Source organism: Phyllostomus hastatus, unplaced genomic scaffold (genome assembly GCF_019186645.2).
Source record: "Phyllostomus hastatus isolate PE091 unplaced genomic scaffold, TTU_PhHast_1.1 phas_contig_17, whole genome shotgun sequence".
Classification (NCBI taxonomy): Eukaryota; Metazoa; Chordata; class Mammalia; order Chiroptera; family Phyllostomidae; genus Phyllostomus; species Phyllostomus hastatus.
The window spans coordinates 9,044,091-9,071,588 of NW_025333664.1; the positions used below are offsets into that span (position 1 = coordinate 9,044,091).

The 27,498-nt window shown below is 59.9% G+C and overlaps 1 protein-coding gene across 2 annotated transcripts in view; it reads left to right on the plus strand.

The window, feature by feature from the left end:
• PREX1 (phosphatidylinositol-3,4,5-trisphosphate dependent Rac exchange factor 1) overlaps positions 1 to 26,812 on the plus strand; it is a 172,913-nt gene extending 146,101 nt beyond the window's left edge. For both annotated transcript variants that reach the window (XM_045832969.1, XM_045832970.1), the window contains 22 exons: positions 149 to 234; positions 1,603 to 1,739; positions 2,415 to 2,535; positions 4,528 to 4,715; positions 4,997 to 5,158; positions 5,819 to 6,029; positions 6,471 to 6,747; positions 7,908 to 8,114; positions 9,429 to 9,517; positions 10,765 to 10,847; positions 11,006 to 11,096; positions 12,939 to 13,067; positions 14,240 to 14,281; positions 15,340 to 15,560; positions 17,837 to 17,936; positions 19,686 to 19,829; positions 19,927 to 20,041; positions 21,711 to 21,777; positions 22,744 to 22,916; positions 23,285 to 23,387; positions 23,623 to 23,690; positions 25,102 to 26,812. In XM_045832969.1, the coding sequence (XP_045688925.1) occupies positions 149 to 234; positions 1,603 to 1,739; positions 2,415 to 2,535; positions 4,528 to 4,715; positions 4,997 to 5,158; positions 5,819 to 6,029; positions 6,471 to 6,747; positions 7,908 to 8,114; positions 9,429 to 9,517; positions 10,765 to 10,847; positions 11,006 to 11,096; positions 12,939 to 13,067; positions 14,240 to 14,281; positions 15,340 to 15,560; positions 17,837 to 17,936; positions 19,686 to 19,829; positions 19,927 to 20,041; positions 21,711 to 21,777; positions 22,744 to 22,916; positions 23,285 to 23,387; positions 23,623 to 23,690; positions 25,102 to 25,144 (2,857 nt within the window). In that variant the 3' untranslated portion in view covers positions 25,145 to 26,812. The remainder of the gene's footprint in view (positions 1 to 148; positions 235 to 1,602; positions 1,740 to 2,414; positions 2,536 to 4,527; positions 4,716 to 4,996; positions 5,159 to 5,818; positions 6,030 to 6,470; positions 6,748 to 7,907; positions 8,115 to 9,428; positions 9,518 to 10,764; positions 10,848 to 11,005; positions 11,097 to 12,938; positions 13,068 to 14,239; positions 14,282 to 15,339; positions 15,561 to 17,836; positions 17,937 to 19,685; positions 19,830 to 19,926; positions 20,042 to 21,710; positions 21,778 to 22,743; positions 22,917 to 23,284; positions 23,388 to 23,622; positions 23,691 to 25,101) is intronic.
• Positions 26,813 to 27,498: the final 686 nt, after the last annotated feature.

Genomic DNA, 27,498 nt, shown 5'->3' on the forward strand with positions numbered 1-27,498 from the left:
GGGGGCTGGTAAGCCTGGCCCTGCTGTTATTCTTAGGCTGTATTTCCCCAAAGTCTGGGAGGCAGGGGCACCCCAAGGTGGTCCCTTGGGCTGTTGTGGGGGGGGCAGTGATGTGGCTTTTCCTTATGGCTGCTTCTGCCTGGTGCAGGATCATCAAAGTCCCCGACCACCCTGAGGCTTTGTGCTTCCAGATCCGTGGAGCTGCCCCACCGTACGTCTACGCTGTGGGGCGAGGTGAGTGGAGCCTGGCAGATGGGGGGGTGGGGCACTCTGGGAAATGGGTCTGCGTGTGCCATAGGAATCCAGAGTTGCCCAGAGCCGCCCAAACCATCACCACCAGGCCTGCACCTCACAGTGCACCACCATTACCACGTTCTTTGCTTGAAGCCAAGGCGTGCAAATGCAAATGCCTACAAGGGTGAGGCAGCTACAAATGCGTCACCGAGAGGAAGACCATAGGGAGTGGTGGGGGACTGTGGCAAGGTGGAAAATACACATGCGCTCTAAAAGGGGCTGCCTTCCTCAGTTCAAGCTCCTTATTGCCAGGCAGGAGTGTGGGCCCACTCTGGCCAGATTTCATTTTTAAAGAGAAGCCACATGGGAATTTTGGGCACACCTCTGTGGCCAGAGCCAGTCCACGGGCTCAAAGTTTGAGACCTCCGCTTCCTGTGCTGCCTCCTCCTATGCTGTTTAAGGGCTTACTCTGCCTCGGGGGTAAACCAGACCAGTCTGAGATCCTAGGTTCCCAGCCCTTTTTGTATCTGTGGGCTCCCGTTTTAAAGTTTAAACATTAATCGTCCACTTTTGTAGTCGTATTTCTTTTTTCGCATGTATTAATTACGAAAATGCATATCAGGATAAAAATATGAGAATCTGTTACTATTTTAAAGTGCGTTTCTACTTTATATATCCTTAAAGCAGGGGCTCCCAGCAGGGGCCAGTTTCACCCTCCTGGGGACAGCTGGCAAAGTCTGGAGACATGTGTAGTTGCCACAGCATGGGGGGGGGCGGGGCACCTAACGGGTAGGGAGCAGGCATGCTGCCGATGCCCTGTAGTACACAGGACAGCCCAAAACAACAGCAGTGCTGAGGCGAGGAGCCTTGCCTTACGGCGTCCCCAGAGGAGAGTAGGTGTTTGTAGGTGGACCAGGCAAAAGCAGTGAAACAACTGCCATCTCTGGAGCACATTCTAAGAGCTGGGCGGGGCTGAACGCTTTAGCTCACCGAGTCTCTCACAGACCCTATGGGGGGTGGACCTTGTTAGTGTCTTCATGCTACAGACGAAGAAACTCAGGCCCAGAGAGGTTAAGGACCTTAACCAAAGGTCACACGGTTGGGGAGCGGCAGAGCCAGGGGTGGAAGTCAAGCTGTGTGACCGTGGGCTAGCTGCTGCGTCTCTGAGCCTCAGTGTCTCTGTCTGCACAGTGAGAGTGCCAGCCCGTGCCCTGCCCGCTGGAGCAGGCCGGAAAGGGGCTCCAGGGTGGGAGGGCTGGAGGCGGAGTGTGCGGGTGGGGGACGGCGTTCATCTGGACACTCGCCCTTGCCTGCGGCCCAGGCCCCCTTTGCCTGGCGCTCAGCCTCAAGCACTCCCGTCTCCCTTAGGCTCAGAGGCCGCGGCCGCAGGGCTCTGTGCTGGCCAGTGTGTCTTGAAGGTCAATGGCAACAATGTGATGAACGACGGTGCCCCGGAAGTCCTGGAGCACTTCCAGGCATTCCGGAACCGCCGAGAAGAGACCCTGGTAAGCCACCCGGCAACCAAGGCGGTCGGGGAGCCCTGCTCTGTGGGTGGGGGGTGGGTGCTGAGCACTACCCTTCCTTCTCTGGAAAAAGCCTGAGGCATCATGCCTTTCTGGGTCGGGCGGGGCTGCCCACCTGGTGGGACTGAGCCGGGCTTGGGCCCTGTGCCCCTCAGCCTCCCTAAACTGGAGGAGCTGGGCCATGATACCTCAGGGCCTCGGTTTTCACAGCTGCGAAATGGGCGTGACACTACAGAGGCACAGTGGGCAGATGTTCGTGTTGGTGGTGGAAGTCAGTGTTATACTCGGATTGGGGCTGGGGTTCTGTGGAAGGTGATACTCATTTATCGGTTCATACAGTGTTCATCCAGCAGCTGCTATGTGCCTGACATGTTTCTAGGCCCTGGGCCCCAGGGGAGACTTCCATTGTCAAAGGCCCCCCCTCCGCAGCTTCTGTGTGGAGTTTAGACTGCAGGGGGTGAGGGCTGAGTGTGACTGGGGGTCCCTTGGGAAGGTTCCCGAGTAAAGTCTTGGGGGGCCTCCCCTAAGGTGGTGTCACCACCAGGCTGAAAGCCTGAGCTTTGGAGTCGGGGAACCGTTTGCGCCTTTGTCCCTGGGCACCCAGCGTCATGGCCCACCCCCTCACTCAACCCCCGCTGCCCCCCGCCCCGCCCACAGGGCCTGTACCAGTGGGTCTACCACACCCACGAGGATGCCCAGGAGGCCCGAGCCAGCCAGGAGGCCCCCGGCGAGGACCCCGGCGGTGAGGGGGCCCGGGAGGAAGACCAGTCCGACTCAGGTAACAGGACAGGCGGTCAGTGTGACAGCGACTCCCGCGGGGCCTGGGTCCTCGTCTGTGTCTGCCCCCTTCCCTGATCCCTCCCCGTCCTTCTGGCCGCCGGCAGTTCTGCAGCAGGTTCCTGTGACTGCTGTAACAGAGCCCCGCAAACCCAGCGGCTGAAACGATACACGTGTCTGTCACAGCCCTGCAGGTCGCAAGTCCGGAAGGAGTCTCCCTGGGCTGGGGTCAAGGTGGCAGTAGGCCTGTGTTCCTTTCTGCGGCCCATACGCGTGCCCGTTGCAGCTTCCAGAAGCTGTCTGCACTCCTGGGCTCTCGGCCCTCTTCTTCTTCCTCCTCCATCTGCAGAGCCCAAAGCATCGGCCCGAGTCCTTCTCACCTGCTGTCTCCCTGATTCCGCCTCTTCTGCCTCCGTCTTCCCTGTTTACGGACCCCTGTGATTGCATCCGGTTCCTCTGGGTCAGCAGGATCAACCCGTTGCAGAGTCATCTGATTAGAACCTTAGTTCCATCAGCAGCTGTAATTTCCTCTTGCCTTGTAACAGCGTCCTAGCAGAGTCCAGGGATGAAGCCGTGGGCGTCTTTCTGGGGTCTTTATTCTGCCCATCTCAAGCTCCTCCCACCTTTCTCTCTCCAGCGCAGCCTCAGCCCTGACCTCCAGACCCGTCTTTCTGTCTACCGCCCCCCCAGTGTCTGACAGGCTGTGCAGACTTTGCGTGGCCAGAATTGAACGCCTGACCTTCCCCTGACACCCGCTGTACCCGTGAGGGCCCCATCGCCATCCTTCCAGATTCTCAGGCCCCTGACCTCAGAGTCCCCCTCAGCCGCTTTCTTTCCCCTACACCCCTCTGCCTTCTGCAGCGCATCTCATTGCCTCTGCCTTCCTCGTGCATCCGGGGTTGGACTGCTTTCCACCACCTCCGTCGCTGCCCAGTCCAAGCCCCCTCATTTCCACCAGGAGTGCTGCAGTGGCCTGCTCACTGTCCTCCTTGCCCCGCCTACCCTCCCCTCCTCTGGGCTAGCCTCAGAAAAGAGAAGAAAACCTTCCAATGATTCTTACCCTCCTCAGGATAAAGACCGAGTCCTCAGCGTGGCCTTCAGCCCAGCCTGGCCCTCCAGCCTCGCCTCTCATCCCTTTCCACTTGCCCTCTCCGCTTCACCCACCCAGCACCCAAGTGTGCTCCTGCCCCAGGCCCTTTGCACTTGCAGTGCCCTCTGCCCGAATGCTCTCCTATAGAGAATTTCTTATCTCGCTCACCTCCCTTCTCAAATGCCACCTCCTCAGAGAGGCCGTCCCTGAGTGCCCTTCTGTCCCCGTGTCTCCTTATTCTGTTTTTCTTCATTGCATGTATTATTAACATATATCATGCCTTGCCTTCTTTGTGTCCTAGGTATGTCACTTCCTAACTGTGTGGCTTCTGAGGAGTTGGCCTCTCTGGGCCCATGTGAATTGGGTCTGAATCTGGGCTACCTAAAAGCATTGACTCAGAAAACTGAAATATCTGAGTAGGGTCACACAAGCTTCAGGTCTGGCTTGATCCAGTGCTTTAATAGAGTCTCCTGAAGAGTCTCTTTCTCTCCAGCTTTCAGCTCTGCCCCCTCTGTGCTGGGTTTCTTTTCACATGCTGTTTTCTCCATGTGGTGGTTCTGGCAGCTTGGAATCCGGTTGAAAAGAGAATGTCTCCTTCTTCGAAGATCCAACAAAAATCCCAGAGTTGACTCTCATTGGCCCAGCTTGGGTCACATGCTCATTTCTGAACCAGTCACTGTGAATAGGTGAAATCGAGTATGCTGATAGGACAGGCCTATCAGCTGGCTGGCTAATAGCTGGCCTACAGCCTAATAGCTGGCTGGCAGAACCGAACAGGGCTGTAGCACAGACTTCGGTTTCCTTCTCTGGGCAGAAGGAGCTGTCCACGGTGCTGGGCCAGTGGGCGGGCTGGCTGCGGGGTGGAGCCCCCTGCTCAGGGTTGCCTATCCTTTTGGCTTTCAGCCTTCCCCTTGCTGTCCCTGGGTCCCCAGCTGAGCCTGCAGGAGGACAGCCCTGTGGTCAGCCTGACTGTGGACAACGTGCACCTGGAGCACGGCGTGGTGTATGAGTACGCGAGCACAGCCGGCGTCAAGTGTCACGTGCTGGAGAAGATAGTGGAGCCCCATGGCTGCTTTGGCCTCACTGCCAAGGTCTTGCTGGGCGCTGCCCTGTCCTGGGTGGGGGTGGAGCAGCCCGATTCCCATTTTCTCAGAGTTAGCCTGGGGCCCTGAATTCTAGTCTTTTCCCCACCACATGGGAGTTAGGAGAGTGACTTATCTCTTTGGCCTCAGTTTGTGCATCTGCAAAATGGGCCAGTAACAGACCTGACCTGGCAGGGGTTATCGGGCACACAGGAGTCGCTGCAGATAAACTGCCTAAGGCGCCCCCTTGGTGTAGAGTGTGTGCTCAGGAGTTGCCGATGTTTCTGCAGATCCTCGAGGCCTTTGCTGCCGACGACAGCGTCTTCGTGCAGAACTGCGGGCGGCTCATGGCCCTGAGCAACAACATCAAGACCATGTCCCACTTCGAGTTCCGTAACATCTGCGACACCAAGCTGGAGAGCATCGGCCAGAGGATCGCCCGCTATCAGCAGGTACCTGCGCCCACGGGCCCTTGGTCTGGAGGACTCGGGTGGTAGAGGTCGAGCCCCACCCCCGACTTAGCTTAGACAAAGGGGAAGATATATGGGTTTAAAGTACTGAAGGGCCCAGAGGGGAGCTGCAGGCCTGGCTGTGTCAGGGCTCAGACAGGTAGCCCTGTCCTCAGAACCTGGCCTCTCTCCTTCTCTTGACTCTATTTTCCCATGTGCGCTTAGCTCTCAGGTGGGCCATTTTCACGTGGTGACCAAGGGAGTAGCTCCGACCTTAGCAGCCCGCATAGAAAAGGGACCGGATGAGAGCTTTTGTTGGCTTCGCTCAGGTGCCCTGCCTAGCCCCGTATCGGTCACTGCAGGGGCGGGGAGGCAGCTTACCTGAACCGCAGGGGCTGGGGCTGCAGAGAGGTGGTCCCTCCAGGGCGGTGCACATGCGCAGCTGAAGTGGGGCAACGGATGTGGGCCTCAGATTTTTTCAGACTTTCCCTGACGTCCGGACCCACGGAAAGGCAGAATAGGGGAATCCGCTTTTCCATCGGAGCTGTTCACGTTGCCCCGTTTGGAATGTCAGGCCTAGGCCAGGAGGACTTGGGTACAGGGGACGGGCCAGAGTTCCCAGAGTCCTGAGTCATGACCTCCCCTCACCTGCATCTTTGTCAGTTCGCAGCCCAGCTGAAGAGCAGGGTCAGCCCACCCTTCAAACAGGCAACTCTGGAACCCCATCCGCTGTGTGGCCTGGACTTTTGCCCCACCAACTGCCACATCAACGTCATGGAAGTGTCCTACCCCAAGACCACTCCCTCCATCGGCAGGTCCTTCAGCATTCGCTTTGGTCGCAAACCCTCCCTCATTGGCCTTGACCCAGAGCAAGGTAACTGCATGTGTCTGTTAGAAGTCGTGTTTGGATCCCACGCTACAGATACTTAACAGAAACATGTCTGGAAGCCAGTGGTCCAGGGCTGGAACAGTGGCTTCATAGTCATCAGGGAACCTAGGCTCCTGTCTTTCTACACCCTCATCTCTCTATGTGGCTTTCATCCTGAAGGATGCCTCATGGAACAGGATGGCTGCTGGAGTACCAGTCATCATGTCTGCCTTCCAGACAGGGAAAAAAAATCACAGTAGTTAAAGACATATTAGCACCAAAGCAAAACTCCCTTCTGAAGTAATCTAGTGGATTAAGATAATATTTAAAAGGGGAAATTTTCTCATTCATTGAGATCCTTAACGTGGGTTTATATATACGTTTGTCCAAGGGGATTGTGGGTGTCTGGGCACTATTTCCATGGGAGCTCTTCCTCTCTCCGTGTAGGCCACCTGAACCCTATGTCCTACACCCAGCACTGCATCACCACCATGGCGGCCCCCTCCTGGAAGTGCCTGCCTGCTGTGGACGGGGACCCTCAATGCCAAGGTCTCCAGGACAGCAGCACTGGGCCAGCCAATGGGGCTCTGGGCCTGGAGGACCGGGGCCTGAGCTTTCTCCTCAAGCAGGAGGACCGTGAGATCCAGGACGCCTACCTGCAGCTCTTCACCAAACTGGATGTAGCCCTGAAGGAGATGAAGCAGTATGTCACCCAGATCAACAGGTGAGCCCTGGCCCTGGGGGGGGAGGGGAGTGGGGGGAGGGGTGTTAGAGTCAGGATGCTTTGTCGTGAGGAGCTTGCATCACGGGCTATTTGTCAGTGTCCCTAGATGCCTGTAGCCTCCCTGTTCCCCAGCTGCGACAAGCACAAATGTCTTCAGACTTTGCCAAATATCCCCTCGGGGTATTTGGGTGTATGAAACCACTCCCGATTGAGAACTGCTTTTCTAACGAAATAACGGGGGTAGGCAGCAACCCTCAGTACAGGCTATTTGGTGAGCGGTTTGGGGGACTTTATAATTGGAACAGAGAGCGAGATGGCAGGACGCGATGTCCCTTGGGTGTGATGCAGCCGGGCGCACACACGGCAGCACGTGCCAAGTGTGCTCGCCCGCAGAAACCGCGCCGCCCTCCGATTGGCGGCGCTCTGGGTGTCCCTCGCTGCTCCACGGCGGGCGGTGCGGGTAGAGGCTGGTGACAGGCCGCCTGGGGGACGCAGATGGCCACATGCAGAGGGAGGGCGATTCCAGAGGACAAAGGACCTGGTTTCTTCAACACACGATGGGTGGGGGTTGGGGTGGGGAGCAGGTGCAAGGAGGAGGAAGAGGGTGATCTGATAGAGAAGAGATCTGGGAGACGCACCAAGCAAATGCTGTGTCTGGACCTGGCTCGGGTTCTGTTTCTCACGCACCACCTGAGAACAGACGCGTGCCAGACCCTCAGGGACATTGGAACATGGACCGGGTACCAGACGACACTGAGGCGTCATTCATTTTGTTAGGCAGGTAGGAGCAGGCTGGTTAGGTTTAAAGCAGGGTTCCTCGACCTCAGCGCTATTGATGTGGGCACTGGGTTATCGGTGGAGGGGCTGTCGGGTGCCTCAGATACTCCGCGGCATCCCTGGGGCCTGCTCATCCCTGGGGCCTTGAACTTGGTGTAACTCGGTGGCGAAACAAAGAACCTCTGTATCTCATGCCCCCTGCAGGAGGGACTGTGTATGTACACTTGCCAAGTTGCTAGTGGGATTTTCAGGGAAGGGATGCAGAGCATTTGATGGCTCCCTCTGTTAGGGTCAAAGGTGAGGCCTGAGGTCAGGGCCTTGCCAGGAGCCCTCACGGAGGCCACGGGCATGTGATTTTAAAGTCCAGGTCTTTGCTCCCACAGGCTGCTGTCCACCATCACGGAGCCCACCTCGGGAGGGTCCTGCGATCCGCCCCTGGCCGAGGAGGCCTCGTCCTCCCCGCCGGTCAGCGAGGAGAGTGAGATGGACAGGACCGACCACGGGGGCATGAAGAAAGTGTGCTTCAAGGTGTCTGAGGAGGATCAGGAGGACTCGGGTCACGACACCATGAGCTACCGTGACTCCTACAGGTGGGGCCCCCGTGGGCGTCCTGTGGGCTTTGGCGTGGAGGGCCAGCGGGACAGTTGAGGCCGCTGACTTGTGGGAAAGTCAGAATCAGAGGGACATTTCCCAGGAAGCAGCGGGATGGGGCAGCGTCGCTAGACCGTGTGCTTCTGGGGGTTACCTGAGCCCTCAAAGCCGCCCAGCTGCCCCGCCCACCCCACCCCGAGGCTGATGTTTCGGGGTCTGTCCCCTTGTGGACACCACCCACCCGTTCTGTTCTACTTCCACGCTGCACTCGCTGGCGGAACGCAGCCGGAGGAAATGTCTGCGTCTTGGCATGGCTCAAAGCTCCCGTGGTTTCTGCAGCGGGCGGTTTATTTTCTCTCGACCCAAGGAGGAAGACAATTTGTTTTTCCTCCGAACTCCGAGAGGATCGGAATTGTTTTTCTGCTGGTTAAGCTAATTATAACGAGATCAGTGAAGTCCTAATTAGTGGATTAAATGGACTAAAAACTCAATTTCCTGTAATAAAACGTATAGCGGGTAAGTGGAAGTCCTTCCCACAAATCAGCAAGCCCCACGGGCTCCTGGGAAAGGTGGTGGGACGTTCCATCGCTGCTCGAGTGGAACGAGGGGGTGGGGGCGCGTCAGCTGTGTGCAGGCGGGCAAAGCACAGAACTGACGGCGTCCGGCGAGAAAGGCCCTCGCCCCAGGCCTCCAGCCCCCGTGTCCTTTCCGTCCTCGAGGGTCTGACCAGCCCGTGCTTCAGGCGGGCTTCTCTATAACTGGGTGTTCCCAGCACCTCGTGTCCGCAGCCCGAGACTTCTCCCTCTCTCTGGGTCTCCATTCTTACGTGTCTGGGCCCTCCGGTTCTTTCTTTTATTGTCTAGAGGCGAAGGGAAGAATTTCAGGGTTGTGGCTTTTGGTCCTCCTACCTTCTGAGTTCCTAGGATACAGGCGTAGAGGACGCAGTCCCTGTCCTCGCGAGGTCCCCAGCCAGGCTGGGGAGACAGGACACGCAGCCATGTGGTTGCGTGTGGCAGGTGCAGGGACCGGGCTGTGGCAGGAGTGTACACCCAGGTGAGAGCCGTCTGCTGCCCTCCCGCTGGCCCTGCGTTTCTGAGCCGGGGCCCGGAAATGTTTCTCCGCTGCCGGAACACCCGCCAGACCGCCCTTCCCCACCTCTGGCACTGGCGGCTGGCCTGCAGCGCCGCCCGGGGCCAGTCGGCCACCCCAGGAGCCAGGAGTTCTGTCCGCGCTCCAGGAGGCGGGTCCTGGGTGCCGGGAGCAGAGGTGCGGGCTGGAGGGTGACCGCTGTCTTCCTCTCCGCCCCTTCGCAGCGAGTGCAACAGCAACCGGGACTCCGTCCTGTCGTACACCAGCGTGCGAAGCAACAGCTCCTACCTGGGCAGCGATGAGATGGGCTCTGGTGAGTGCAGCGGTCCCCCGCCACCGTGCGAGAGATGTTGTTTGAGTTCCAGTTTATTATACTCTGTGGTGTCTCATTTCGTGCCACGTTGCATCGTGTGGCCGTGTCTTGCCTTTCATCCGCTCCCTGGGCACACTTTATGGAGCACAAGAGATCCTGGCCCTCTCGGAGCCGACATTCCCCACGCATGTTGGGTGTCGTGGGCACGGAGTGGGTGAAACGCACACGGTGCAGCTAGAGATTGTGACGGGTTGCTGTGACATCACGAAACCGGATGACCCCATGGTTTCCGTAAAAGCGGCATGTATGCAAACCAGACATTCAGACGACACGGAAGAGCTCAAAAGAAGTGCATGAACATTAGGTCCCCCAGAAGTGACGACCAGGGACATTTGGAGACCATGGGTGGCCACGTACTTCTGCTCAGATGGACATGTGGGTGGATGGCTGGGTGGATGAACAGACATAAAGAATATCCCGCAAATCAGGTTACAGTGTCCTTAACAACTGTTTCTGAGGGACCGAAATTTGTTTTGATTTTAGTTTCATTGATTTCAGCCTCTAACGATTCTATTTTGCGAGCAGGTCATAACATTCGCGTGCTTTATGACTGCGAAGGCGCGAGAGGGTGGGTGGGCACAGGCCTCCCTCCCCTCTTCCTGCCCACCCGCCTGCCGCCCAGGCTCCCCGCGTCCCAGCTGCCTGGGGCGACCTTCCAGTGGTAGTCTGGGCATAAAAATTTAATTTTAATTTTTTTCCCAATTTAACAGCAGAAAAAGCAGCTCAAGTAAAACCGAAGCTGCTGCTGAACTTGAGATAAATATTTCATCACATAAGATACGCAGCTACATACACACTGTCCCTCGGGAGGTTTTAGGGAGGACGGGGCCCATGGCAGCCGGTTGGACTGACACAGCTGGGGGAGGCGTGGATCTGGAGGCCTGGGGCCCCGCCCCGTCTCTCTGGCTCGAAGCCTCCTCACGGGCAGTGTGGGCAATGATAACAACGGCCTACAGCTGTAACGCGTTACCTCCTGTTGCCCATTTTGAAGGGGGAAGGAACTGAGGCCCAGAGAGGCCAAGGGCTTTGCCCAGGGCCACGGAGCCAGGGCCCGAGTCTGTCAGGCCCCAGACCCACCGTGGGTTTCGGGGCCCTGTACTTATGTCATCTTCTTGGGAAGGACGTTGGGAGGGCATGAGACGGGGCAGGAGTTGTTCGCTGATGGCTGCGGCTCCTCCCTCTGCCAGGGGACGAGCTGCCCTGTGACATGCGGATTCCGTCGGACAAGCAGGACAAGCTGCACGGCTGCCTGGAGCATCTGTTTAACCAGGTAGGACCTTTGTGCCCGCCCTGGCCTGACCCTGGGTTCCCTCTGTCACCCCTGGTGAGAAGCCAGAAGCCAGGAGCCGGGGCAGGGGCCATGGATCAGGGGTCTCCGCGGCTTGGAGGGCCACAGGGCCCCACTAACCCCGCGCTTCTGCCGGCCAGGTGGACTCCATCCACGCGCTCCTCAAGGGGGCCGTCATGAGCAGGGCTTTCGAAGAGACCAAGCATTTCCCCATGGACCACAGTTTGCAAGGTGAGCACAGGGGCGCCCCCTGCAGGGCTTGGAATGACCTCCGGCGTCCGGCCAGGAGACAGCAGCGATGGGGACCGAGTGCTGGGCTGGGGGCAGGACACGGCTCACACCCTCAGCTCTGCCCCTCTCCTGCCCCGTGGCTGCTGGGCTCTTCTGGGGGTCGGCAAGTCCAGCGCCCGCAGCCTGGTTCTGTGTAGACTGTGTCCTGGCAGGGATGCTTTCGCTTGAAGAGCAGTGAACACAGAACAGAACGAAGAAACAAAGGACATGAGACAGAGGCCATGTGCCCTGCAGAGCCTGAAACTGTCCCTCGCTGGCTTTCCACAGCGAAAATGCGTGGAGCCCTGGGCCGGTCTCGGCCACTCTGGGCCACGGTCTGTCGGTCCGTCCATCTGCACGTGGCAGGTGGGGAAGGAACGGAGCTTGGTTGGCCAGGCCTCAGCACCTTCAGCCCTCCTCCGTCACTTGACCCGGATTCACTGAATCTACCCACACACTCACAGTTTTAAAAACCATGTTATTTGCTGCCTGCATTATTATTAACACAACTTTTGTGAAAAACTGTCACCCTTGTAAAAATTTAATTATTAAGGGAACTTACTACGCTCCCTATATACGGAAGACCTGTATAGCATGCCATAAAAAACAGTGACCCTGGTGAGGTCAATGGAAACAGCCACAAAACAGTGTCACTACACTGCAGTCGGGCACTGGTCCCTGCCCAGCGAGATCCGTTCCTCCCCCTGAGAGGGGTCCGTGGTTAGAGAAGGTGCTGAGGGCTTAGCAGCACCAAACGGAGACTTTCTTCTGGAGATGAGTGAGAGCAAAGGAACTGATGTGTGTGTCCCCCCACCTGCCTTCCCTCTCATTTACCCACCCACCCACCCACCCACCCATCCATGCACTCACCATCCATGCACCCACCATCCATGCACCCACCACCCATGCATTTATGTCCCTCCAGGAAATAATTCCCAGGAGCCAGCTTGTGCCAGGCCTTGTGCTGGGCGCTGGGGACCCTCAGATGAATGCGGCACTGCCCCTGACCTTTAGGAGCTCCCAGCTGGGTGCAGGGGATGGGGAAAGGAACAGGAAGTTGCTCCTGAATAAGGGTGGGAAGTGTGAAGAGTTGGGGTGCCCTGGCGCGGCCGCCCCTCCTGCTGTCTCAGGCTCACGTCTTCCAGGGACGGACCTGAGGACTCAGAGACAGCAAACCCGGAGGCACCCAACCACAGATCTCTCAGAAACCTGGGCACTGTAGAAGGGATGAGGCCTAAGAGACGGGGGCCTGTGTCTGCTTGGCCTTGGAATGGTCTTGCTGGGGCCAGGTCCAAGTCCCAGCTCTGTCACTACCCAACTGTGTGACTCTGGGCGGGGCACCTTCCCCTTCTGTGCCTGGGCTTCCTCCTCTGTGTAGGGAGAAGGTTAGACTAGGTTCTGACTCCTGTGTCCGCTTGATCGATGTGGCTGCGAGGAGATAGTACCTGAGAATCCTTCTGTGACGACATCCATGCTTAGGAGAAGGGAATGCAGCGATTGATTTGTGATGTCTGCACTGGCTCGGGTCCGCTGTGAGGAGTCATGCCTCGGACTAGGAGGAAGGGGTGCTGAGGTTGATGAGTGCTGTCTGCCGTGGGTATGGCACTGGGAATCAGCAGCACACTCGCCATGCCGTGTATTTGCCCCGCTCCGTGGGCCAGATAGTGCCCGGGAGTCCTGCCAGCATCCTCGGTCTCGGATTCTGAGCCTTGGAGTCTGGTGACGGGACGTAGGCCTTTGTGCCACCGTTCCCCAAAGCCACCTCTGTCCCTTTCCTGTCCTCACGCCGCTCTCCTGCCCCAGAGTTCAAACAGAAAGAAGACTGTACGATGCGTGGCCGGAGCCTGATCCAGATCAGCATCCAGGAGGACCCCTGGAACCTCCCCAACTCCATCAAGACCCTGGTGGACAACATTCAGAAATATGTGGAAGGTCAGTTGGGTGGGGAAGGGTAACTTGGGGGGATTTGTGGCCATTGGGTCTGAATGTGGCCTGTGGCAGGGTCAGGAATGGGTCCGTCTCTGTGTCCCACGTCTGTCCATGCCCGGGAAGGGCGAGAAGAACAGGTGCCCCTTTCTCAGCTGAGTGTCCTGCCCGGGGACTAGACACCCCGGAACTGCTGTGCCCGGGGCTCCCCTGCAGAGTCAGGGGGCTGAGAAGGCTGAACATACTCCTCCTCAGCTTCAAGGTCACAAGCGAGGGGCCCCCTGATCAGATTTGGGCCCACAGATAGGTTTTATCACTATAGCATAGAAGAAAATGTGAATCGGCTGTCGGTGTTTTATTATTGGGAATAACCACGTAAAAATCTAGATTTCCGGCTGCTCTTGAACAGCCGGGAGACCTGGCACCGCAGTCCCACGTGGGTGGGGATGAGTGGCAGCTGCCGTCTTAGGTGGGAGAGCCCCCACCCCTCCCTGCTTCCGGGCGTCTGCCTCACAGGAAACGGGCGACATCTACGCTACCTGCCGGGACCATGGCAGCATTGAAGTCTGAGATCCTGGCTTAGCAGGAGCCTAGGCCAGGGAGGCATTTGCTCAGGCCAGCAGGGGGCGCACAGCTGCAGAGCCGCTCCCCCAGGAGCAGCAGACTCTGAGCTGGCCTTTCAGACTTTTACTTTTAGCCCTTCCGGGCCTAAGAGCCGTGTTTTGAAAAAAAGAGACCAGGATGTCAGGCCTGTGTCCAGAAGGCCTGAGCTTCGTCTCCGCGTGTGCAGAGGGCTGTGACTGCGTGCTCATGTGAGCTTCCGTGCACCTGTGTGTATGTGCACGTGTAAGCCTGTGCCCACACGCGTATGCAAGGTGTGGGCTGGGGGCTCTGGCTCAGGAGTTGGAGGGGCTGGTTTTAGTCTCTCTTTGGTGGGTGTATACAAACAGCTGGGATGCAGCTAAGAGTTGGGGTTCCGTCCCCTGGAAGTTGGGGATTTCTATAATTCATCCAACGTCCAATCAGAGCCTCTTCAGCACAACTGTACGTACGTGCCCAGTGTACTGGGTGTCACCACACAGGGTTCAGCTCGGGCTGCAGGGAGGGCCCAGCTCTGCTGGAATCCCCTGCTAACCCCTCTCGGCCCACCCTTTTTTCTCCATTTCTTCCCCTGCCAGATGGGAAGAACCAGCTGCTCCTGGCCCTGCTGAAGTGCACAGGTGAGGGCTGTGACGGGGCAGCCGTCTGCGACGGGCACACACCCAGCTGCACCCAGGGGAGGCCACCCTGGCCACGGGCGCTTTTGACCGCAGCCCAGGGGAGGCCCCTTCTGTCGGCTGAGGCTGACATTCCCGTGGTCGTCAGGACCTGCACTCAGTGGGGGTGGGGGAGGGCAACACCGGGCCTCTCGCACCTCTGAGAACTGCGAAGACCTCACCCGTTTGCTCCTCCTGAGTCTGGGGGGCCAGTCTCAGGGCCCTGGAACTGGGAGCCCTGTGTCTCGCCACCTCCCAGGCCTGGGCAGATCTTGAGGAGGACACAGGACAGAGGACCGGTGACTAGAGGGAGCGTTTGCCAGTTGAGTCCGCAGCCCTGCCTGGGACTCCTCCCCGGCAGACAGTGGGGAGGAGGAAAGGGCAGAGGGTGGGCCTGGGGAAGCCGGGAGGTGTTCCTCGTCCCTCCCTTGTTTTCAGAACTTCTCCTCTGCCAAGGGGCAGCCAGAATAGGGTCTAGGTCAGAACCGGTGTCTGAGAACCAGTTGGCCAGAGCCAGTCATCGAAAATAATCCCTCCCAGAACATCGGGACCGTGAATGAGCGATTGCCCAAAATTGTCCGGTTCCGCAAACCATGTCGAGCAGGGAGTCAAGGAAGGGGCAGGCGGGAGGGAGGCGCACTCCTCAGAAATGGAGCAGACAGTAAACTGCACTTCTTGAACTGTGGAGCGCGGCAGTGTTGCCTGGCGCTGTTGGCCTCCGGCCAGTCAAGGGGGAGGAACCCCCTGGCCTGTGGGGAGAGGACTGAGCGAGGGTGTTGGGAAGGCCGCGGGAGAGTCACAAAGCAGATGGGTCGTCGAGGGACTGGAGTTCAAAGTGGCTTGCATTTGGAGAGCTGATCTTTGTGGGGTTGGCGTTTGGTGGCCGGGATCGATCTTTGGCAAGTTGGCCCCAGATAGGTGGCCCGCTGGGCCCGGGGGTCGGTTCTGGGTCGGGGCTGTGGGGCTCGGGGCTGCCGATGGCACGGGAACCCCCGCCCAGCGAGCCCCTCCCCGCCCCCCAGACACCGAGCTGCAGCTGCGGAGGGACGCCATCTTCTGCCAGGCCCTGGTGGCCGCCGTGTGCACCTTCTCCGAGCAGCTGCTGGCCGCCCTCAGCTCCCGCTACAACAACAACGGGGAGTACGAGGAGAGCAGCCGGGATGCCAGCCGCAAGTGGCTGGAGCAGGTGGCGGCCAACGGCGTCCTGCTGCACTGCCAGTCCCTGCTGTCCCCGGCCGCAGTGGTGAGTGCGGGGGAGAGGGACGGGGGGGCGCTGGGAGCCCGGGCAGGAGAGCTCCTGCCCACTCACTCGGGCTCTCCTCGTGCGCTCGGCAGCTGTTTATTGAGCACCTACTGTGTGCCGCCGTTACAGGTGCTGGCGATCCAGCTGCGGGCAAAGCAGGGTTGTTGTTCCCCGGGGTCCTAAATCCTAGTGTGTGTGTGTGTGTGGGGGGGGGGGGGCGGTGCACCAGTGAGTGAAACAAGTGGTGTGGACCAGCAGCCCCCAGCCAGGGCAGTCTTACCTCCCAGGGGCCACTTGGCCAGGTCTGGAGAATTTCTGGGGGTCATGACGGACGAGGGGAGAGGAGGACCTACTGGTGTCTAGTGGGTAGTGACTGGGGATGTTGCCAGACGTCGTACAATGCACAGCAGAGTTCCCCCTGCCCCCTCCCCTAGTTACCTGGCCCTAAATGTCAGTGGTGTTACACCTGAGAAACCCCCGTATATAGTGATAAGGGCCACGGAGAAAAGTCAAGCAGGGAAGGGGACAGGAAGGGGTGGCACGGAGACAGTTGGCTGAGGAAGGACCAGGTGGCCCTGTGGGTTTGTTTTTTTTTTTTTTTTACCACCGACACCCCGAGGCCTGGGCAGCTGGGTTTGAACTCTGGGAGCCTGTCTCCAGGCCCACGAACCCCTAGGTGGCCCTGCGCCCTCTGCACCCCCTTTACCCTGCTCCCTCTGTCCCACCACTCTCAGGGCACAGGGCAGGGCCATCTGCCGGCCCCCAGGAGGCAGAACCCAGGACTCATCATTCAGGGGTGCTGCGTCCCAGAGCCGATGTCCCCAGAAATAAAGCCTGCATCATTGCTCCGGACTGTTGGCTCCTGCACCCCGTGTGCACAGGCTGGAGCTCCCCACCCCTACAGCCCTGAGCCTCCTCTACCTGTTCCCAGACAGGGTCAAAGCCAGCGCTGCTGGCTCTTAGGAGAGCACGGCCTTGGTGCTCCCCCTGCTGGCCACTTTTGCACACGGGCGCTGTCTGGCTGGAGGTCTGCTCTCACCTGCTTCCTGGAAAGTACCTGGAAAGGCAGCCAGGAACACCCAGCCCTGACCCTCCATCTTCGATGGGAACCCCGGGGCCCAGCGCCTTAATCACCAGTCACCACACCGTGCCAGGCTCTGAGCTGGGTGCTGCATGTCTGAGGCTCCTGTTTTAGTGGGGAAGCAGGGTGGGAAGAAGGAAGGAAGGAAGGAAGGAAGGGGAATAGATGGCAAGAGGGGAGTTATGCTGAAGGCTTAGAAGGTGGTTGAGCTTCTTTGGGTTGAAGTGGTCAGAGAGGACCTCTCTTGAGGCTGTGACAGAGGTGACATTTGAGCCGAGACCCGAGTACCAGGACAGCCCGCCAGGTAAATGGTCTGAGGAGGAGAGTGCTGGGCAGAGGGACCAGCACGTGCACAGGTGCCGCCGGACAGAGACCAGTGCGGCCAGAGGGGGTGGGGGACGAGGTCAGCAGGGCCATGTCTGCAGGGCCCGGAATGTTATTCTGAGAGCAGGGGGAGAGTCCGGAGGCTTGCAGCAGGTGCAGGATGTAATCGAGTTAAGTTTCTCTAAGATAGCCTGCAGTCACGGGGGACCCCCAGGGTCTGACTCGAGGCTTCATAGCCCCTAGGCGGCCCTGCCCTCCCCTCATCTCTGGTTTATCCCTGGCTGCCCCTTGCTCTGGGGAAAGGGTGGCACAGGGAAACCGTGAAGAGGCTGGGGTGGTCCTCCTGGAGAGACGCCTCCTGGAGGTGTCTTGTGTTGGGGGTGGCGAGGAGGTTGAAGGGGGTGGATGGACCTGGGGTACACTTTGGAGGTCAACCCATCAGGACTTGGTGATGGGCTGTGTATGGCGCAAGGGGAGAGCGGGGTCAAGAAGTCCTTCAGAACAAAGGTTTGGGGCTTGGTCTGCTGGATGGATGCTGGTGCGCTTTGTGAGGTGGGGCCAACTGGCGGGGAGGGGGCGAGGAGGAGAACAAGGCCTGCTCTGGGCTTGTTGGGTTGAGATGGCTGAGCGGGATTGCAGGTGGGCCGGGTAGGGGGGCCACCCTGCGCATCAGAGCAGGCTGGGTTCCGGCCCTGGAGCTGCAGGATGGGCACGCATCAGCTCACACCCAGCCCCGGAGAGCCCAGCACAGACCCCGCACCTGCGTGCCCTCAGCCTGTGGTGCCCACCAGAGCTGAGTCACAGTGTCTGTGAGTGAGACCCTGGGGTGAGGGTGGCACCTGAGACCCCTGCACCCTGTCTTCTCCTGCAGAAGGAGGAACGGACCATGCTGGAGGACATCTGGGTGACCCTGTCTGAGCTGGACAGTGTCACCTTCTCCTTCAAGCAGCTGGACGAGAACTACGTGGCCAGTGAGTGATTCCTCCCATCCCTACCGCGAGAGTCGGGGTTCTGGGGGGGAGGAACTGCTTTGGGGGCCTCCTGCCACTGGCCAGCTGCCCAAGGCTGACCCGGGACCCAGTGCTTGCAAGCCCCATGCTCCCAACATACATGGAAAGAGAGGGCCTCTTTGTATAAACCCCGTTGTCTCCAAAAGCTTTTAAAAGGGAACAGCCAGTACCCAGTTCTTATTAAAATTTCTAAAGGTATCCATTATTGGGTTGAAGACTTGTTAAGATTTTCTAAGAATTTATAGCATCATTGTAAGTTTTTTCCTTTTTCCCTTTCTTGTCCCTCCTCATTCTTCCTTTGACCCTGCTGTGGTTCATCCTCGCGTTCACCTGCCCACTCGTCCATCTGCCTGCCCATCCCCCCTTCTCCATCCGTCCACACATCCCTCCCTTCTCTGTCTGTCCAACATCCACTCCTTCTCTGTCCCACCCACACGTCCACCCCCTCTCTGTCCGTCCACACGTCCACAGTTATGGGCACACAGTATGTGCCCGGCCCAGTTTGTGGTTCTGGGGCCGCAGTGGAGCAATACGGCCACGGTCCCTGCCCCCCTGGAGCCCACAGGCTAGCCCAGTGGGCCTCCACCCACCCTGGCTGTACTGCACTCCCCCAGCTCTGCAAAGATGCCGGTGCCCTAGTCTCCTCCCAGCCCTGGCGTGTCGGGGCCACTCTCTGGGGTGGATCCTGGGCACTGGGGTTCTAGCAAAGCTTTCCCGGCGACTTGGGTGGACAGCCTGGACCGAGGACCGCTGGGCTGGGCTCTGGAGCCGTGGTTCCCCGAGTGCGGTCCCTGTTAGAAGGCGAGCCCACGGGCTCCACCCCAGACCCGAACCTGAAACTCCGGAGGTAGAGCCCGCAGGTCTGTGCGGACTCGTCCGAGGACCAGGGCTCGCAATCAGTAGTGCCCGACTTGTAAAACTACCACCTCCGTAGCGAGTCTGTTTAGACAGATTTTCCCCTAATTGCTGCACCTCCATGAAATGTTAATACCATGGAGGTATTACATATCTGTGTATAGGTATATCTGTGCTTTGTATATAAAAAGAGTACAATTTTTTGACATCCCCTTAAGAACCAGTTTTCCCTCCTCGGGCGTGATGTCACCCTGTTGAGAATGTGTGAGACTCCGGAGGGACAGTAGGTTTGTTTCCGGCACTAGTTGGGGTCGATGGTCAGTGACTGCCTAGCGATAGGCTGAGTGGGGCTTAGGGAGAGCTGTGATTGATTAGTGATGTCTGCCCTGGGTGCCGGATGGGGTGTTGGTGCCGCGTCTACTGTAAGCTCTTCCCTGTGGGCGTAAATAAACTCAGGTCCCGTCTGAGGGCAGCGTGTGGCAGGGGGAGGCCCTGGGCTGCCAGGTGAGGGGTCCAGGGAGCACTGGTGAGGCCTGAAGACAAACACGGACAGCCCCCCCCCCAGCTGGGCAGAGTCAGCGTCAGGTCTGAGAATGAAGCAGTGGGAACGGACCTGGTGAAAGAGGCGAGAAGAGGGGACTTCTGAGTGTTCCAGGGCAGGGAGGTCTGAGGCCACTGCTCTGGCGTGGGCAGACAGGGACACCCAGGATGGGGTGACAAGGGGGTCTGAGGCGACCCTTCTGGGGTGGGGAGAACAGGGAGGTCCCAGGACGCCCCAGTGGAGGCATGAGGGGTGGTCTGCAGCAGCCCTAACCTGGGCCTGGTGGTGACCCACCCCGCCCTGTGCCCCCGCAGACACCAATGTCTTCTACCACATCGAGGGCAGCCGGCAGGCGCTGAAGGTCGTCTTCTACCTCGACAGCTACCACTTCTCCAAGCTGCCCTCCCGCCTGGAGAGCGGGGCCAGCCTGAGGCTGCACACCGTGCTCTTCACGAAGGGTGAGTGTGGGGTGCGGAGCGGGGCCTGCGGGGGGACGGCCCGGGTTCCGAGTGCTCTGCGACCCCACCACCTGCCCTCCCTCTTCTCCGGTCACAGCTCTGGAGAACATGGAGGGGCCGCCTCCGCCAGGCAGCCAGGCGGCGGAGGATTTGCAGCAGGAGATCAACGCCCAGTCCCTGGAGAAGGTTCAGCAGTATTACCGCAAGCTCAGGTATCCACCCGCCTGGGCTGCAGGCTGGGGGCAGGGTCCGGGTCTTCTGCGGGGACTGGGTGTCAGCACGGAGGACGGCAGACAGGCCCCCGGCGTGGGAGTGGGCGGACCCCTTCTCCTTTGCACCTGCTGAGTGCCGGGCCCTCAGCCTGCACATGGTCGTCAGACTCTCTCCGTGGTCACGGAGGGCCGTTCTAAACCGCCTTACAGATGAGGAAACTGAGGCCCAGGGCATGTACCTGGCTTGCCCAAGGTCACGCAGTTAGATGGCGGCTGAACTGAGCTCGGACCTGGGTTCATTTGGCTTCTTCAAAACAGGTCCTTCCACCGAGGGGAGCTGCCTGTCTCATTTTCCGTGGGGGCGGGAGCCGGGTGGGGTTCTGGAGCCTGTGAGTAAGGGGTGTGGCTCCCAGGGCCTTGGCCCTGCTGGGCAGAGACCCCCTGAGTAGTGGAGGGAGCGGGGGCCACACTGGTGGGGAGGGAGCCCCACACCCGGGGAAGCAGCTCCCTTCCCCCTCCCTCTCCTGGCCCTCCCCTTCTCCTCCCCTTCTCCCCCCCTTCTCCCTCCGTGAACCGAGTTCCAGGGGCTGGGTAAGGGCTTCGCGGTGTCGGGGCCCAGTGTTACCACTTGGGAGTGGGGGGCGGAAGGCTCAGGGCCAGCGTCCAGCTTTGTCTCTAAAACGGGCGTCTCCTTGGCTGACCGACGCCAGCAGTCTGTTCCTCGCCGCTCGTGGGGTGTTGGAAACACGGCATCTCCACGCCTTCATCCGTCCCTCCTCTCACCTAGCGCCCGTGGGCCAGGCTGTGTGCCGGGGGTTGCCTGGGGGTCAGCAGTGGCCGATGAAGCCTCTTCTTTAAGAAAAATTTTTTTTTGAGGGAGAAAGGATTTCAAGAGGGGGTGGGGAGGGAGGAAGAGAGGGAAACATCGATGTGACAGAAAAACATTGCTTGGTTGCCTTTTGCACGCACCCCGACCGGGGACCGAACCTGCAGCCTGGGCTCCTGCCCTGCCCTGGCCGGGACGCGGACCCACAGACTTGTGGTTTGCCGGAGGATGCCCAAGCACCTGGGCCACACCAGCCTCAGGGCTGGAGCCTCTTTTTCGTGGACCACAGACTCTAGAGCAGCAGTTGTCTGTCCCCACCCCCTGTTTTGTCAATAAAGTTTTATCAGCACACTGCCACATTCACTCACGTGTGGGTCGTCCCCAGCTGCTCTTGTGCTGCAGCAGCCCAGCTGAGCGGGGCCTCGGGGGGGATTGGTCCGTGCAGCCTAAAATGCTGACTGTCCGGCCCTTTGCAGAGAAAGCGGGCGAGCTGAGCCCTGCTCTGGGGACCGATGATCAGTAAACCAGGGGGCCCAGCGCCGAGTGGTGAGAGCGTTCGGAGTCAGGCACTCGCGACAAGGGGCTGTCAGGTGCTGATCACCTGACCAGGACAGGCTGTCGGGGAGCGGAGGCATTTGAGGGGTGCCTGGGAGGCCCCTCCTGGCTCCCCCCGGGGCTGTTGGAGGGGTGGGGGCTGTGGGCGTGGAGAGCTGTGCAGGGCGCTCTCAGCGGTTTCTTTGTGGGGGCTGTTGGGGGGACGACGGGCTGCAGCCGCAGTGGGTGGGGGCTGCATGCACAGTGGCCATGGCGCCCCCCGCCCCAACCCACATCTTCCTCTCTCAGGGCGTTTTACCTGGAGCGGTCTAACCTGCCCACGGACGCCAGCACCACGGCGGTGAAGATCGACCAGGTGTGTCCACCCTTCCGTCACCCTGCTGTGGAGCTCAGGCAGGCCTCGGGGCTCTCGGGTCAGACTCAGCTGTCAGGTTCAGGGTCACATCCCAGCCAGAATCCTGGCAGAGCCGCCTCGAGCCCTCTGGGGCCCCTCCTCCAGGTCGTCTCCTGGGATAGCTCCCTCCCCATCCTAGGAGTTCCAGCTGCTTCCCCACTGCTGTGTTGGAATTCCCAGGTGGCTTCTTTTCGCTGGCACCCTCTCCCCTGTGCCTCCCTCACCCCCTTGTTTATCACAGCGTTTCTCCGACCAGCTGTGGCCTCGGAGGGGTCTGCCTGTTTGCTGGTTTCAGTTATTGCCAGCAGTTACAAATCAAAAGATTTCCAGTGTACTGAACGCTTCTAGCTTTCCTTGCGAAGGGGGGAGACCTGGCTCTCCAGGGCCTGCGTTGCTGCGTGTTGTCACGGTTGGCTCTCCAAGGGCACGTGCCCCAGGCTCAGGCAGGCCTTGGATTTGGCAGCGGCCTGGGGGTGCTGGCCCTGGGACTGTGAGGCTGGGGGCTTGGAGGGAAGCAGAGGGCACGGCCCACTGGGGGCTCGTCGTCCGGTCGGCAGAATATGAAGATGCCACAGAAAGACTTGGCCACCGGCATGTTATGCCTCCGCAAGGCCGCCGAGGAAAGCTGGGCAGGAGAGGGCATGTCATTCAGACTTTTTGGGGGGCACACCTGGGCAGGTGAAGAGAATGAGACCGGAAGGTTAGGCCTGAAATCGTGAACACCGAACGCCAGCTTGTGGGGCAGTGGGGAGCCACAGATGGTCCTTGAGCAGGGCTCGGGGAAGGTTAATTGGGCTGCAGCCCCCAGTGAGGGGGCTGGGGGGACAGCTGCAGTAGCTGAGCTGGACGGGAGGGAGTGGATGGGGCGGCAGGCCGGGTGGGGGTCCCCACCAACCATCCGGGTGTGTGTGCTTGTGCGCCTCACAGCTGATACGTCCCATCAACGCCCTGGACGAGCTCTGTCGTCTCATGAAGTCCTTCATCCACCCCAAACCTGGCGCCCCTGGGAGCTTGGGTGCTGGCCTCATCCCCATCTCCTCCGAGCTCTGCTACCGCCTGGGGGCTTGCCAGATCGCCATGTGCGGCACCGGCATGCAGAGGTGAGCTTGGAGCCGGGCCCTGGGGGGCCACAGAGACCAGAGGCAGGTGCCTGCTGCTGCTGATGACGCGTTGTGGGGGGACGCAGGCAGTGAGCCAACGCCGGCCTTCTGCGGCCGACCTGTGTGTGGGGGTGGGGGGTGGGGTTGTTCTCGGAGGGAAGACCCCTGGGAGTAGGGAGTGAGCCCAGCAGTTGTGTGGGGACAGGGGCAGTTCCCGGCCCCTGAGGCAGGGGCTCACCTGGGAACAGGAGGATGTGAGGCCAAGGGCCTGCCAGGCTGTGAGGGCCGGGGTGGTGGCCGGTTCCTGGGCGTGGGGGGCTCTCAGAGGCCCCATCTCACCTGCTGTCTCCCTCGCCCCTCCCCTGCAGGAGCACCCTGAGTGTCTCCCTGGAGCAGGCAGCCATCCTGGCGCGGAGCCACGGGCTGCTCCCCAAGTGCATCATGCAGGCCACGGACATCATGCGGAAGCAGGTGGGGCGACCCCGCCCCCGGCATCCTGGGCTGCGGGCAGGGGTGGCCGTCAGGGACGGGGTGATCAGCCCCACATGTGGCCCTTTTCCCCATCTCGGGGGGACCTGGGATTTCCCCCTCTGGGGCCCATTACCTACCCTCTCCCCAGCCCACCCACTGGCCCCCGCCACGTTCGCTCAAGTGCCCCGAACTCCATGCAGAGGCAGGTCCCCGCCTCACAGGTCTTTCTTCCCAGGGCCCCAGGGTGGAGATTCTGGCCAAGAACCTGCGGGTCAAGGATCAGATGCCCCAGGGTGCACCGCGGTGAGTACTCCCCCTTCTCCTCCCCTCCGGGAAGACCAGGACCTGGGCTGGCATCAAACTCCTGGCCTCACCCCAGGCAGACACCCCGGTAGTCATACGGGGCTTCACCCCTCATTTACAGGGGTCCCACTTTGTGAAGAAACAAATGCACTTAGTTCTGTACTCCTCAGGAGAACTCCCTCTTTGGGAAGATGACTCAAGGTCCCCGCAGGAGCCGGGGGCGAGGATTCGGGGCGATGCCCACCGTGCCGCACCGCCCTTTGTTGGCTGCCCTGCTGCCCCGGGGGCCCTCCCTCCACCGGCCACTTCCTGTCCTCACGACCCGTCGTCTCTCCACGGGGATTTTGGCCCGGCCCTCTCCATCCCCACCGCCCCAGATGTTGTCAGCATCTGCCCGCGATTTTTAGATGACTTTGTTTTGAAGCAGACTCACTAGAAGTTACAAAAGTGGTGCAGAGTTCCCATGTGCCCTCCCTCAGCTCTTCCGTGACCACAGGACATTGTCACAGCCAGGAGGCGGCGCTGGTGCCCGCAGCAGCTCCCACGCAGACCTTGCCGTGTGTCACCAGTTTTTCCTTGCTTTCTTTTACCCTCTTTTTTTTTTTTTGGATACTTTTGTACGTTGGCTCACCCCACTCCAGGCTCTGTTTCTATCCCTTTACCCGCATTAACTGCAACAGGAACCCCATGAGCAAGGTACCAGCAGCATCCCCAGTTGGCAGTCGGGGCCGCTGAGGCACAGAGAGGTTCAGTATCTTGCCTCAGGCCACACAGTGGGTGACCGGCAGAGCTGGGGTTCTGAACCCAGGCCCTCCAGGCATGGGGGCCGAGTTCTAACCCCGGTGCCGCCTTACTTCTCCGTCTTGTCTCTGTCACTGCGGCTGCTCCTTTCCGGCCCCCCTGTCCCCCTCCTCCCCACAGCAGATCTGCTTCTCCTGCTGGACCCCATGCGTGGCTCCTCCTCACTCGACGGAGCTCAGTGCCCTTCCAGCGCGGACATTAAAAAACCGAGGCAGCTCCCTGTGCGCAGGAAGGAGCCCCCAAGATTCATGTCGAGTGGAAACACTCAGGGGCTACAGCGCGGTGACTAGTTTGCCACCATTAGTGTGGAAAAATGCACATACCCCACACGTGTGAACACGCACCCACACACGCAGCCTCACGCTGGCACGCAGACTGGCGTGTCTGAAGCCTCGGCCGTCTGCAGGGGGCGGAGACCGGCTGTGGGGAGGGGACTCTGTAGCCGGGGGAAGCGTGGGCAGTGTACGTGTTTGTCCCTCGGCATTTTAAAAACACCTACTGAGTTTGGTTTCCGGGCACGGATTACCTGTTCGATAAACAGGGAAGTAGTGTGGGTAACAGGCCCCGGCCCTCCCCGGCCCCTCCTCATCTCCTCCCCTCCGCCCACCAGGCTCTACCGCCTCTGCCAGCCGCCGGTGGATGGAGACCTCTGAGCGCCGAGATGCCTGGTGCTTGGCCGCGGCCTCTGGAGCCGGGACTCGGGACTCTGGACTCGGGAGTTCGAGGGCCAGTGCGGCCTGCTCCGGAGCCATCCGAGGCCTCTGCTCCCGCCTGCTCCGGGCTCTGCCCAGCCTCTCGTCGCCTCTCGCAAGGACAGAGCGAGGACAGGACAGATGGTGTCCCCAGCTCTCCAGCTCTCGGAGGAGCCGGCTGAGCGGCCTGGGGCCCGCACGCTCTCCACACTTCTGCCAGAAACCCGAGGGCTGCCGGGGACCCACGGAGCTCAGGGGGCATCGGGGCCAGGGCGCCTGCCCCTCAGGCCCTGGGACACAGGGGAGGTCACGGGCGCCGCGGCCGGAGGCCCGCAGACACAGCGCCCTCGGGACGGCTCATCGTGCACTTTCGGAACCCCGGTTTCCTTCCGAGTCGACATTCCAGGCGCCCCCTGTGTCTCCGCTGCCTCCTCACCGCAGCTGCGGGCTCACCCCAGCCCCGTACTAACCTGCTCGGTGGGCTCGGGAAAGCCGGCCTCGGCCAGCAAGGACAGAGGGACAGGGCGGAAAACCAGTCGCCGCCAAGAGGACGCGCGAAAGCCACACCAGCCTCCGACAGCACCGCCACGGGGACTGGAGCCGGCGGCCCTGGGCGCCAGATTCGCTCCGACTGTATTTATATGGCGGGAAATCTCTACGGTTTATTTTGGAGTTTCATGTTGTCGGTGGTGGTGTGGAGACTCTTTTTTTTTTTTTTCCAGGTTGTGTGATTATATCTTTGACATTTTAAATTTCAAAGAAAGGTGTATTGTCTAACGGGACCAACATAAGGTAGTATTGACAACTTTTCCCAGTTCTACTAAAAAAAAAAGACTAAATTATTGAAAATTCAAAAAACATCAGTATTTCATCTTTCTAAATATTAAGGTCAGAAGGTATTGCTTACAGGTATGAATTTTGGTTCCCCCCGCCCCCTCCCCGCACCCCCCGCCCTGGTTCCCCGGCTGCCGGTCAGCGTTTGGGTGAGTCACTTCGCACTCTGACCGTCTGGCTGGATGTGAGGGTTCGAGAGGCAGCCGGGCCGGGACTGGAGGGGTGAACACCTGTGGGAGGCCACCCCACACAGGTGTGTGTCCTGCAGGTAGGAGGGCCCCTGGGAAACCCCGGGTGGCGGCCTCTGTAATTTATTTTTTTGGCGTTAGCTCCCAGCCAGGTGGGCATTCAGGAATCCTCAGCCAGCTAGAGAGACAGGAAGCCAGCCTGCCCACCGTCTGGGCGCGGGGACCCACTCGGGGACCCCCCTCCGCAGTTTGTCCCCTCCAGCTCCTGGTCCCCAGCAGGGAACGGTCACAGCTGGGGCAGAAGAGGGGGGTGTCTCCCCGCCCTGGGCTGGGGGTGAGACAGTGTGGGTTTCCCGGAGCCCCACCAGCGTGTCGGCCCCGTGGCCTCCAGGGGCCGCCTGCCCGAGTACTGGACAGTGAGAGGTGGGCTTGGTGCTGGATGGCGCGAGCCGGGGACCCATGGGCACCTGCCTCAGCCCTGCGGGCAGCGGGGAGGGGCTCCGAGGGCGAGGCTCCGTGCACTGGTTTACGCTCACATGTACAGATTCTGCTCATCAGATTCACGATAGATTTTTTATTGTTATTAAAAGTCAGTTTATAATACAAATACCTTGATCTGTGGTTCCTTGGCCACCGACCCTGGTGGTGTGGTATGGCGTGGGGGTGGTGTGGTCGGCCTCATGCTGGGATGAATAGAGACCTCAGAGACGCGTACGGAGGGTCGTTGAGACGCTGACCCCTCGTCAGCGATGTTGCCCCCCGGAGCCTCAGTGTCCTCCTGCAAGAACAAGGACGGTGTGTATCCTCCCTTGCAGAGGAGTGGGGAGGACCCCCTGAGACCACACCGCAGGTCTGTGCCTGCGGTGTGCCAGGAAAATAAGGGTCTTCGTGTTGTATCTCCCCTTCACTTTGGATTCTGACCTCCCGTTTCACTGTGATGGTAGAACATGTGACTTTTCCTCGGGTGTTCCCCACCCACTCCCCTCCTGGGTGCCATGCCAGAGTTCCTGGTCTTACATGTGCCCAGGCGTCAGGGTAGGTCCACGGGAAGTCACTGAGCCATCCTCTGTCCCAACCTACAAGACCCATTTGGGTCTGGGATCTGGGATCCGGGCTGGAATGGAATCTTGAATACTCAACACCGGTGGGACTGGTTCTCATCCAATCAGAATCCACGTTGGCTGCAAACAGACCAATCAGAGCACATGCTGGCAAAGACCCTGAGCGTGCAAACCACTGAGCACTGTGAGCTGGCTCTCCCCTGCCTGGGTCCAGGCCACCTTTATGAAGCTG